A 13,335-nucleotide genomic window follows, 5' to 3' on the forward strand; every position below is an offset into this window, starting at 1 on the left:
TCTCTATGCACTACTGTTCTGCTAATCTAAAGACCACACAAAGTTTGGAGGTCTTTAGCTATTGACTCTGCAAAGTAGCAAGGAAATTTCATGGATGGACTTATTGCACAGGTGGCAACCTATTATGGTATCACGCTGGGATTCACTGAGCTCCTGAGAGTGACCCATTCTTTCACAAATGTTTGTAAAAGCAGTCTGCATGCCTAGGTGCTTGATTTTATACACCTGTGACCATGGAGGCGATTGGAACACCTGAATCCAATGATTTGGATGGGTGTCCCTATACTCTTGGCAATCTAGTGTATGTTTAAAGTAGAACGTTAAGCCAATTTTTTTTTTCTCAATTTGAATAGAGCAAGGGAGGGTTATAACTCCGTCAGCTTTTTTTCCACATCTTTGTCCCATTACAGAGATTTCCCATAATTTTCTGGCCCATGGCCAAACGGAGTAGGAGGAAATCTCTGCAGTTTAGGGAATCCCTTGAGGACCCCTAGGTCACCAGAACTAGCGTCTCCTTTGGAAGATTTCCCCTTTATTACTTTTCTGGGGACAACCCTAAATTTGGGATTTTCTTTCAGTTTTAATGATAAACAGGACAAGTAGAGGGTGAATCTCTTGAACAAGTGCACAGATGGCAATAAATACTGGCATGTGTTCTAATCCCTCTGCACTCTATCCAAATTAAAAATAAAATGATTTGCCTTTAGTTCTACTTTAAGATAAAAGGAATTTTCGCTTACCTGTAAGTTTCATATCTGGGAGTACAGGACAGAACACAGACCATGCTCCCTAACGTTCCTTGTTACTCTGCAATGCTAGCTACAACTCTAGGACTCAAAGTGGGATTGGGTTATAGGAGAAGCACTCCGGGGGGCAAGTCTTCCAAAGCTTACGAGTGCCCCATAATCTGAAGGTATGAACCGATAACCCATGGTGTACAAATAAATTGTCATTGTCCTTTACTGTACTCTGAGATATGGAATTAACAGGCAAGTCAAAATTTTTTTGTATCCCACTGTCTGTTTCATTCCGAGCCATAATTAGTCTTAGAGTTATTGATCCTTACTGTGATTAAGAGGAGAGTGGGTGTTAAAAATATTAACACTAGGCGTACCACTGGCACCAATATAAACACATGCCCCTGACCATGCCTTAGCTATGAGTGTGTTTGAGTGAAAATTTTAAATACTCATGGACACATTTGTTGGTATACTGAAATACCATCTTAAATTTTCTCTAAAATAATTTGAATTTGACAAAATTATTTGTTATCCATAATTGTTTGTTCCATATGTGATTAAAAATCAGAGTTTGCGTTTGATTTTTGATTGATTTATAGAATAGGAATAATGAATGGCTTGGACAAAATTATATGACCGTTTAAAGGCTAACGCCACCTTTAGCTACATGGTACATGTTACACCTGTATTTAGGGTGTAACATGTTTCTAATGCTTTGCAGGCCCTGTGGGAAAAAATGCACTTTTTATTTTCCTTAAAGGTGAACTTAGCCTTTAACCTTATATTTTGTAGGTCTCTGAGACTTCTGCACCTGCCAACAGGTAGTTTGGATCACTCTTCTTCAGTAAAACTGCTCCAACTTTTTCAGGTTAAAGGGTGCCTCTTCAAGACTGCATTTTTCAGCCACATCCAGAGAGGCTAACTGCACTCCTATGCACCTTAAACGTAATATTTGCAACTGTAGTCACAGCAACACCGTACCGCTTTGGAGGTGCAATTTTTTAGCCTTTACCTTTTGACATGCTGATCTATAAATTTTATTTCTGATCTCTTCAGACAGCTTTCTATCTCTTTCCTTACTTTTCTCTGATCTATGTTTGGTGTGGTGCACACAGTGATACCAGGCAGCAGAATGACGAATTGTCTCTGTTTAAATAAGTTTTCTTAATAAGTACAGAAAAAAATTTAAACTATCATTATGATTAAATACTTTACAAACTTTTCTAGGTACCAACAAATCGGTCCAGACCATTTTCGCATATCATTGTAGACTAAGTACTATGTTATCTCTCTTCATACTTTTTTGCTTAACCTGACATTCTAAAGACATGCAGGTATACATAATACAACTGCTTGTTATTTAATCAATTTGCAGAAGGAATTAAAGTGGTTGTAAAGGCTCAAGGTTTTTTACCTTCATGCATTCAAGCTGCTTGCTGTGGGGGGCACCCAACAGAAAGGAGGAGCCAAGAGAGCCTGCGGGGGCCTGAGGAGTATCTGGGCTGCTCTGTGCAAAACCACTGCACACAGCAGGTAAGTATAACATGTCTGTTATTTAAAAAAAAAAAAATTAACCTTTTAGTATTGCTTTAAGTTTTGCTTTCATGAGCTATTTGGGTACCAACAAATTTTCCCATGTTTGTACTGTATGTCTCAGATGTCTGCCTATTTATTGCAGTTTTCTGCCCAGGAGAGCAGGCTGATTGGTTAAAATATACCAAACCCAATTCCGAATCCTTAGGGAGCTAGATATGCCCTTTAAATGCTCCTGTAATTGGACTGATTAAAGCCTGCCAATGATAGCCTAGTGATTACATAATATCATGTACAATAATTTAACTTGGATGTATTATAAATTTGGGTTACCTGGATGAGTCAAAAATTTGGCATTCTGAAAGACAGTGAGGTTAATTCTAGTGGTGCACTGAAACAATAATTCTGGACCAGAACTGAAACCGAAAATTCAGGATGGATTTGGCCGAAAACAGAAAATGAAATGGACAGGTTTTTTTTAAAAATATTTTTTATTTTTAATTAATATCATGAATTTAAATGAATATGAATTTTTCAGCACCTTTTTGGCCAATAGGCTGCTCTCACACTGAGTAGTTTTTGAAGCGCTTCTGCATTTAAAAAAGGGCGCCACAAAAAGCTCAAGAAAAATGCATCCCTATTAATTCAGTGTATGTCTTCACACTGGTCCATTGCGCTTCCCTTGTGGTGTTAAAAATCCTGCTTGTCGCATTTTTGCTGCATATTTTACTAGTTTAAAAAAAAAAACAAAAAAAAAAACATACCTCCCATTGAGGTCTGGTTCACACCAATGCGTTTTTTAGGGCTTTTTGCAGAAACGCACTACAGTTCATTTAAAATGGTTTCTTATGGGAATCCTTCACACTTTATTTGAGCTGCTTTATTTTTGGAAAGGGTCAGGGACTTTTTTAAATGCAAAACGTTGCGTTTTTGGTTCAATAGAGTTCAATGGAGACACTGCAGAAAACATGTAGTGTATTTTTGACACGCGTTTCATGTGTTTTTTTTTATGTTTTTTTTTTTTTTTTTATAATCTGCCCAGCAGAAAGTTGGCAAAAAAAAAAAATTCAAAAACTGCAAACGCACTGCAAAAAGCCCTGCAAAAGGGAGAAAAAGCCAACTGCATTGGTGTGAACCAGGCCTAAAAAGCATTGAAAGCACAGCAAAAACCGCAGATGTTGCATTTTTTATATATTTTGTGTTTTTAATCTGCCCAGCAATAAGTTGGCAAAAAATAAATTAAAACACAAAATGTATAAAAAAAGTGTCAAAAACGTACTACAAAATGCACTGCAAAACGGACAAAATACAAACCGCATTGGTGGAAACTAGGCCTGAAATTGAAAATGCAGCAACAACGCGTGTGTTGTGGTTTTTATGCTTTTTGCGTTTTTTTATATGCCCAGCAACAAGTTGGCCAAACAAAATTCAGAAAAGCAAAACCCATAAAAAAAAGCATTAAAAACGCACGTGCCAAAACGCACTGCAAAACTGACAAAATGCAAACTGCATTGGTGTGAACCAGGCCTGAATTGCATTGAAAATGCATCAAAAATGCACTATATACCTCCAATACACTACATTATGGAGGTCAGCTAGAGAGCCCAGGAAGGTCGCTCTAAACAAACAGCTGAATTAGACCTAAAGCTGCCAAGCCACAAATAGACTGTCACCAACTTGTACTGTGGATTTTGCTAGGTGAGGAAGAGCACCATTCCAAATAGAGGCCTACGCATCGGTCTGTATCCCGGAAAAAGGCGTTTGGGGTCCACACTGGACAGTTCAGAAAAATATAGTTAATTTTAGGGAGGATCATCATTTTTAACAAGTTAATACGTCCTATGAGGTTTAGGGGGAGACCCAACCAGACCTGGCACTGCTCCCGCAGTAAAGACAGGAGGGGGAGGAGGTTACGATCAAAGAATTGATGCACTTACCTAGTAACTTGGACCCCTTGATACCGAAATTCGGCCACCCAACACAACAGGGAGAGTAGGGATTTGAATTGGTTGATACGAACCCCTGAAAAGCCACCATAGGATTGGTAGCATTTTTAATTTCAAAGAAGTGATGAGTTCTCAGTTGTTCTAAAATGGTACAGTTCAAAATCCTACAGTCCTGTAAAGTCACTAACAGGTTTTGGTGGATTTGTAAAATCTCAAACAAAACTTGTTTCAGACATTTACAGGATGCAAACTTCCACATCGAATCTTCATTAAACATTTTGCTCTTTGTAGACACAGATACAGCACAGGCTAGATGCCTTGTATGTTTTGGCACTGTAAGTAAAACCTTTAGTTGGCACTGTGTGGAGCACTGGTGAAACTTTTTGCTCGATAAAAACTTAATATATTTTAAGCTATGGAAGACAAATGTGATTGAAATTATGTGTGTCTGTGTTTTGCAATTTCCTTTGTAAATGTCAGATATCTTTTAATTTTGTAATCGGCAGTTATATCCACTTCCAGAGTCTAATTGAAAGTAATGGGGAAAAAAGGCTGAACCAATGAGGCTTTACATTCCTTGCTCTTTGTACTGCTCTCATTGCTAAAAGGACTAAGTTAACATAAACCTGAGTGGGCTGTTAACCTTCTTTCTTTTCTGGACATGTAGATGCAATAACATTTGCAGCTGAAAGGGGCCTTTCTCTGTTTGTAATGTTTAAGGATGTAAATGAAGCATTTTGTCTCTTGTGTAGCCTGGAGGTGTTATGCAGGAAAACACAAGAAGTTACTGGGATTAATTCCACAGGTTCCCATTCTTATGTAAAAAGCCAAAGCAGCTTTTAGTACCATAAAGTAAAATACCAGCAGTGTGGGCAACATTCAGGGAAATTGCATACATTTCATTTGTTTGCTTTCCTCTATATTGTAGAGCTATTAGAAAGTAATTCCCACAATGCAGCTGAAACTACCAATCTTGTTTTGAAATGTTCTATGTGTTTGTGTGTTTTTCTCATTCATCTTAGTGTTTACTAGTCTAATCCATTATGCTCTTGGTCATATGTTATCCCCATCACTGATATATCAGAAAAATAAATGTTCAATGATATTTGTCTTCTATTTTCCTAAAATTAAATTGACTCTTGTATAAAAAAAAAATAGCCACTAATGTGAAGAGGGAGGTATGCTTGGGAATTGTTAGAAATCTCCTTAGGCAACAGGCCACCAGTGAGTGTATCCATTTTAGCACTGTGAAACACTTGTCACTCAGAGTCTGAGTCATTAAAACACAATTTTTGGGCCTTATAATAAAAATGAAGCTGAGCATATGTATATTGTACAAAGTAAACGGACACTTACTTTATTTCTAGTATTTGAGTTTTGTTGCTATGAACTAGCAACGGTATGCTTTCCAGCCTTTTCACCTATAAGTACCCATTTATTTGTCAGGGTTGTACATTTTTCATTCTTCAGAAAGCACAATCAATTTTTAGACCTGTACCCCTTTTTCTATAGCTGATTTTAGTGTAATTATAAATGGCCTTTTAGTTTATAGGATTTGTAAACCACTTGGTTTACTTTAAGGCTTGGCATTTCATAGGATATGTTTATTTGTTATAGTAGGGGTTGTCACAAAATACAGTGGCGCACCAGATGCATTATTTAAATTGCATGTGGATGATACATTTGATGTCCTTGAGTCTAGGCCAGCCTTTCTAAGTCTGGGTTCAGCGGAACCCTAGGGTTCCTCCAGTGGTGGCTAATAGGTGTTCCCTTTCCACCTCTTGGATACATTATCAACAACACCAATGATCTTTTCAGCTATCTGTAAGGTTTGTTCTTTTCACTGACTACCAGTGTAATGGGAACCCTACTCCACTGTCCACCAATATAAGCAAGTCTTTCCTCAACAGACCACCAATCTAAGAGGACCCTTCCCCACTGACCAGCAATGTAATGGAGTACTTCACTGACCACCTGTGTTAGGGGGCACCACATAGAGTACCAGTGCTAACAGGCACTTCACTGACAATCAATGTAGCGGGGCATTTATTGTTGACCCCCAATGTGAGGGAGCACTGCAATGTTTGCAGCTGACACTTTTTTTCTGGTCATTACTATTATTATTATTACACCTTAGGTATCAAATACACTATGTGAAGTACACCATGTTCATTATTCTTTTATTGTTATACCCACAACATACTGTTCATGCTAATTTGTAGTGAGCTGTAGATAAAATTGGCAGGGGTTCCTTAGGACATAAAAGTTATTTTAAGGGTTTCTCTGTTTGAGAAAGCCTGTTTAACTTTCATCATCTAAGGTCCTGGTGCCCAAACTACGACCTGGGGGCCATAATCTTTCACTATTTCCTGTTGTGTCTGCTGTCGCTGATGGAATATTCACTTCATTTTACTTGTGGCTCTTTGATGTCAGGGGCCGCACTTGAGGCCCCCAAAATCAAGAGAGTTGATAACCATTTATCTATGGATTCTGCTGATTGTTGTCAAAGTACTTTTTATGCATGTCAATATCTGACATTTTGGTTTTGAAGTCACAATTGACAAATTATTTTTATCACTCTCTTTCCTTTCTTTGTCCTCACAAAAGCCACAGAAGCCAGTGACAAAAACTGCAGCTCTGTTTTTGGATTGGCAGCTCTTAAAGTGGTTGTAAAAGCTCAAGGTTTTGTTACCTTCATGCACTCTATGCATAGTGCAGCCGCTCCCCCAATACTTACCTGAGCCCCATATTCAACCGAGCGATGTGCACTAGAGCCTTGGCTCTCCAGACCCTTGCCCTCCTTTTTGGCTGAGACAGCAGCGGGAGCCATTGGCTTCCGATGCTGTCGATCACAGACAGCGAGCCATGGTGTAGAGAGAGGGGGTGGGGCAGAGCCACGGCTTTGTGTGTAAATGGACATACAAAGCAGCGACTCAGGAGCGAACATGATTGGGTGCCCCCATAGCAAGCTGCTTGCTCTGGGGGCACTTGGCAGGAGGGAGGGGCCAGGAATGCCGGCAGGGGACCTGAGAAGAGAAGGAACGGGGCTGCTTTGTGCAAAACCATTACACAGAGCAGGTAAGTATGACATGTTATAAATTATAAAAAAAAGAAAAGGCCTTTAATAGCACTTTAACACCACTTTATGTGAGCAGTGCAGTAAGTTACTGTTGTTGTGGAAGTGGTGGGCCCAAACACCTTGACCATTTAAAGTGATTCCAAAGGCTAATTTTTTTAAAAAGAAAAAATAACAAACATGTCTATACTTTACCTGCTGTGTGCAGTGGTTTTGCAGAGTAGCCTGTATCCTCCTCTTATCCGGTCCCCCGCCTGCGCTCCTGGCACCTCCCTCCTGTTGGGTGCCTCCACAGCAAGCAGCTTGCTATGAGGGCACCCGCTGCTCAGTGGGTCCATTCACACACAGAGCCGCAGGTATGCCCCGTCTCCTTTCGCTTCTCAGTGGCTCGCTGGCTGTGATTGACAGCAGTGGGAGCCAATAGCTCCTGCTTCTGTCTCAGTCAGTGAGAAGAGGGAGTCCCATGATAGCCGAGACTCCAGTACACATCGCTGGATCGAGAGGGGGCTTAGAATGCATGAGGTAAAAAAAACCTTGAGCCTTTAGAACCACTTTAAGGTTTAATTCTTTACTCTCTGGAGGAATTGAACAAATCTGATTTAGCCACTATGGGCATCCAGTTTTTATTTTTTTTTTAGTTGGGCTCCACAGGTTAGAGTATGTTCACTTATAAGCAACTCTCCTATTGTAAATACCATACATTCACATTTAGAATGATAAACCCTATATTGTGCATGTGCAGTGGTTATTTATATGTAAATTATTTTGTATTGTACATGTAAATAATTTTTTGTATTGTGTAGGGAAGGCTTTCATCAAGGTTAAAAAGTTCTTAGAAGAAATTATTGTTTTATAGCAATATTTAGCAATGAGGTTGTTAATTACACCAATTATGATAGTAAGCTGTGTGCAGGTTGCTGCTGTTTGTTTAGAATGATTTATATGGCTATTGCAATATGTAGATTACCGGAATAGCTTAGAGAGAACCGCCAGGTAGAAGAGCAAGTACAGTTATCTGGATGCCAGAGCAAAGCTGACCTTTTATTTTAGGACCACTTTTTTAAATTTTTGCAAATGTTATTGGGGTCAGATCGTTTGTTTACAACTGCAGTGATAACATTTGAAGCAGCAGGATGTAAAAAATATGTTGAACTAATTTCTGTCAGTGAATGAGGTCTTTGGAAATTAACATTCTTTCCAAAATTAAATGTTAAAAGCAAACAAAATTTTGAAGTACTTTTGAACAAAATTCAAATGTACTGTCAGAGTTTTTGTACAAACGTTCATTTAAAAATCTACTATGCTTTAGTCACTCTTGTCCTTCCACTTATGTTGCTGCTTGTAACCATATCATGAGAAGTAATACTGATCATGTTTTTTGCCGTTATTTTGCAAAAGGTTAGACCTTGTATTGTTGAAAAGGTCTGAGATGGTGCTCAGTTCCAGGTGTTACAACAATCCAATAGTGATTTAATCCTGGTGCAGCGAGTTTGTCTGAGCTGTCTCATCGTACATTTTTGCATATACAGTGAATGGGACAGTTTTGCAAGCAGTAGAGAAACTGCTTGTTTTCAGGCATTCACTTTGAACCCTTGCTTACTGCATTCTGTTGTCAGATGCTCATAACAGCTTGTGCTTACTGCACCGCCACCGTTCAAAATAGTTGGCAAGCTGTTATTAAAGCGACACTAAAGGTTAAAATGTTTTTTTTTGTTTTTTTTTTTGGAAAATAACAAACCTGTCATACTTACCTGCTGTGTGCAGTGGTTTTGCACAAAGCAGCCTGGATCCTCCTCTTCTCGGGTTCCTTGCCGGAACTCCTAGCTCCTCTTTTCTGTCAGGTGCCCCCATAGCAAGCAGCATGCACCTGAGTAGGCTGTTCCCAAGGCGCTGGGGCTGGCTCATTGGCTGGCTGTGATTGACAGCAGTGGGAGCCAATGAGGAGGCAGAGACCCGGGACAGCCGAGGCTGTTGTGCACATCGATGGATCGTGATTTTGGTTAAGTAATGAGAGGGCTGGGGGCACTGCTGCACACAGAAGGTTTTTTACCTTCATGCATAGAATGCATGAAGGTAAAAAAAATCTTGAGCCTTTACAACCACTTTAAGTAGTTATCAATCATTTAGAAAGTGGTCTGTCATTGTTCGCTTGTATTTTCTGTCCTCTGAAACAGCCAAGACTTTTGTAGGTGACATTGAATTAGATATATAAGACTTGTATTAGGTATTTTGGAAAGTATTGAATATGATCAGATTGATGGCTAAACGGTTATATGGGTTGCCTTAAATTCTTTGTGTATACATACTGTTTATTAAGCTGATTATTAATGAGTAGGGTCTGTACTGTTAAAGCCCTCACATTTTCTTTTCTATAGCCAGCCATACATGGATTATAATTCAGACAGTTCAGCAGGGACCAGATGATTTTCAGTCCATGGATGTGCCAGGTAGTTGTACAGAAGTCAGTCTCTACCAATCAACCTCTGTACAACTGCCCTATTGAAAAATATCTGCTCAGTCAGTGCCACCAGCTATAGCCGGCAGCACTAATCGGTGTATTCTAATGTTGGGTAAGTCTCCCTGTTGGAATGCAATAGCGCAGCAGGGCGGATTCCCCCATCTACATTGTGTTTTGGTTGGGGAATTGAGTAATTAATTTTTGTTGAATGAAAAAAAATAATTATCTATGGGATGCCTATGGAGTAGGGCAAAAGGTGTGGAACTTGCTTAGCTAAATGACGTTCAACATAAGTTATTGTATGAAAGTATTTTACTTTATTTACCTATATAAAAGCACCTATATTAATAAAAGTAATCTGTCAGGCAAACATGGGAAATGCTGTTACTGACTTTTTGAAGTGTTTCTTTTAATGCTTATCTTTGTCTAAAGTAAGCAACACACAGCTGCATGTGTGACTCCACTCCATAACAAAAAATTTAATTGTTTCTTCTGAAAAAAAAATATCTTGCGTTTGGGTTTTAAAATGTTTCTTTAGAACTTTCTGGTTACAAGTTGCCTTAAGATGCAATTAGAGCGTCTAGATAACTTATTACCATGTAATGTTGACATATGCTTTATTCTTTATCTTCTTAATATAATATCATTTTTAAAGTTCCTAGTCTGGAACACTGGATTTAAATTTTTATAAACTATAGATTTCTTAAAGTTATGGCAAGGGTACTTACATTTTCACATAACTGTACATCAGAGAAAATCTCATTGTATAGTGGCATTGTTTAAAGTTTTTGTGTTTTGGTATATTTAAACATTGCAGCAGTAAAGTAAAAAAACAAACAAATTTGATTGTGGGTTCTTTTGCTTCTTTTGTTGTGTATTGGTTTCCAAGGAGTGGTAGTGTAACTGGGAAATAACGAGGGATATTTAGTATCACAAATCTAAATCCAGACATATGCACACATTATAAGCAAATACATGCATTTTTTATTGCATTTAATTTTGCTAATGGTGTCCCTTTATCAGTTTAATATTTTTATTAAACTTTAAGAAATGTGCCGATTGATGTTGCACATCATTTGCTGCTTTAGAGTGTATCTTTTTAGGAGTGACGGATGTTTACAAAATACTAGAAGTGTTGTTACACATTAATGGCTAAAGTAATCTACAAGCCCATTACTGTTGTTCTGTATGTAAATGAACAGATCTCTTGTCAGTCAGGTGTTGTATTTGTTTAGCTGCCACATTTCATGAGCTGTTCTCTAAGGTGTTTGCATATTAATGAAACAGGAAAACAGATTCCTCTACAGATAGTATTAACAGTTAACACCAACACAAAAATGTGTATTTAATGAATAGGCAAGTTTGACTAAGGCTGAGCAGTTTTATAGCTCCCCATTTCTTTAATTACATTAAACTCTGTGTGCTTTATTTTAGGGTCCCTCAGATGTGTGAAACCACAGCTAACACCTAATATGTTTTTGTAGTAAACGTAAAACTGTCATTGTCTCCACAGGCAGCAGAAAACGTCACCTTCATTGGACCTGACACTCATGCTATTCAAGCTATGGGAGACAAAATTGAAAGCAAGCTATTAGCCAAGAATGCAAAGGTCAACACCATCCCTGGCTTTGATGGGGTGGTCAAGGTGAGAAAATGTATTGTTATCTGGCTAGATCTTCTGAACTAAGGCAAGCTCACTCTTGTTGTCATATACAGTGTTTGTGCAGGCTTCTTTAAAAATACTGCACTTGTTTTGAGGGATATAAAAAGGGCAAATTTAAAATATGAGGATAGGATTCCTGTGTTGCAGTCAAATTACTGGTATTAAAAAGAACCTATCATGTTATTATCTGGCTCAACCGAAGCAGATCTTCTGTGCTGAAGGCTGCCATTAATAGACTCCTGCAAGTGATGCTCATCCTATGCCACAGCACATGTCATAGGACTCTTAAACAGTGATGCACCTGCCCCACAGGTACCTCTTGCTGATATAGTATAATCCAATGCTAGTAGGATGCCTGAATAAGTAATACTTTGACAGATTTCCTGAACCTCTGTAAATATTGCACTTGGACACTTTCTGTAGGAAAATCATAATGCCATGATTATGAAGCTTCTATTACGTCATCCCCTGAAGGATTCTTACTATGCTATGAACTGGCAGAAACCGTTTGAGAAAATGCAGAGATTCATAGACTAACATGTGGAACATGCTGTTATATGAAGTTAAAAATAATAATAAAAAATAAATTAAAGATATATATATACATACATACATATACACACACACACCTATCTGTCTCACTCACACAATGCCTTGGACAAGTCTTGGACAGTGAATATGTACTAAGATAGAGTCTTACAATAGCAATAGGTTTCCAGCAGGTATAACTGGGATATTTATGATATATATACTAAATATTGCTTAAACAATTTTCCTTTTTTGCTATCATCTATGAGCTTCTGCACAGCTTTACCTCTTCTTTCAACCGGAAGGTGTATAAAATATATAATATATTTTTTTTACTTTATTTACAAGCTACAAATATAGGCCCCATATGATAAAAAATAGCTTATGAGGACTGTATACTTATTCTATTCATAAGAGATTGACAAAATCCATTTAAATATTCATGAGGATGCTTGCAATAAATGTATGTACTTATGTCACAAGTATGGATGCTTTGAATTGATTTATGTGTAGATTTTAGTGCATTTTTTGCTTTGACATATATTTTTAGTCATGGCAGGTTAAACACGTCATTGACATGCAATCACTTATTTCTAGAGCTGTAATATAGGAAAAGTACACAGAATATCAACCTGTTCAACTGCCGAATGTAAAATTATTCACAAAAGCTCTCTGCATGAAAATCTTTGTAAGTTTGTGATTCTGTTATAAACACAGAATCTCACAGAATAAGTACACCCCTCACATTTTTGTAAATATTTTATTCTATCTTTTCATGTGACAACACTGAAGAAATGACACTTTGCTACAATATAAAGTAGTGATTGTAATGCTTGTATAACAGTGTAAATTTGCTGTCCCCTCAAAATAACTCAACACACAGCCATTAATGTCTAAACCACTGGCTACAAAAGTGAGTACACCCCTATGTGAAAATGTCCAAATCGGGCTCAATTAGCCATTTTCCCTCCCCAGTGTCGTGTGACATATATGAGCACGTGCACTCAACAACTTTGTTCAACCATGGCGAGGCCTGTTCTGAGTGGAACCTCTCCTGTTTAACCGCTGTATGGTCTTGGCCACCGTGCTGCAGCTCAGTTTCAGGGTTTTGGAAATCTTATAGCCTAGGCCGGGTGTCGGCAACCCGCGGCTCCAGAGCCGCATGCGGCTCTTTTTCATCTTTGCTGCGGCTCCGGAGCACACTGCCCACCAGGTGACAGGCAATAGGGTTTCAGTGGTCGGCAAGCCGCGGATCGCAAGCCACATGCGGCTCTTCTGTGTGCCGGGCGCCCGCTCCCCTCCCTCCTCTCGGGCGGCCGCCTCAAAAGTCAGGACTCTTTTAATCCGGCCCGCGGAGCGTGGAACATTAGCTGTCAGGATGTAGGCGGGGC

The 13,335-nt window shown here is 38.7% G+C and overlaps 1 protein-coding gene across 1 annotated transcript in view; it reads left to right on the forward strand.

Annotated features, from left to right (window-relative positions):
- LOC149456761 (propionyl-CoA carboxylase alpha chain, mitochondrial-like) overlaps nucleotides 1-13,335 on the forward strand; it is a gene marked incomplete at its 3' end in the record, with an annotated part of 701,434 nt that overhangs the window by 208,637 nt on the left and 479,462 nt on the right. The window contains exon 7 of the mRNA XM_089684514.1: nucleotides 11,267-11,398. Within this exon, the coding sequence (XP_089540640.1) occupies nucleotides 11,267-11,398 (132 nt within the window). The remainder of the gene's footprint in view (nucleotides 1-11,266; nucleotides 11,399-13,335) is intronic.

The sequence above is a fragment of the Staurois parvus genome, unplaced genomic scaffold (genome assembly GCF_062004578.1).
Source record: "Staurois parvus isolate SC_StPar_1 unplaced genomic scaffold, SC_StPar_1.0 ptg000349l, whole genome shotgun sequence".
NCBI lineage: Eukaryota > Metazoa > Chordata > Amphibia > Anura > Ranidae > Staurois > Staurois parvus.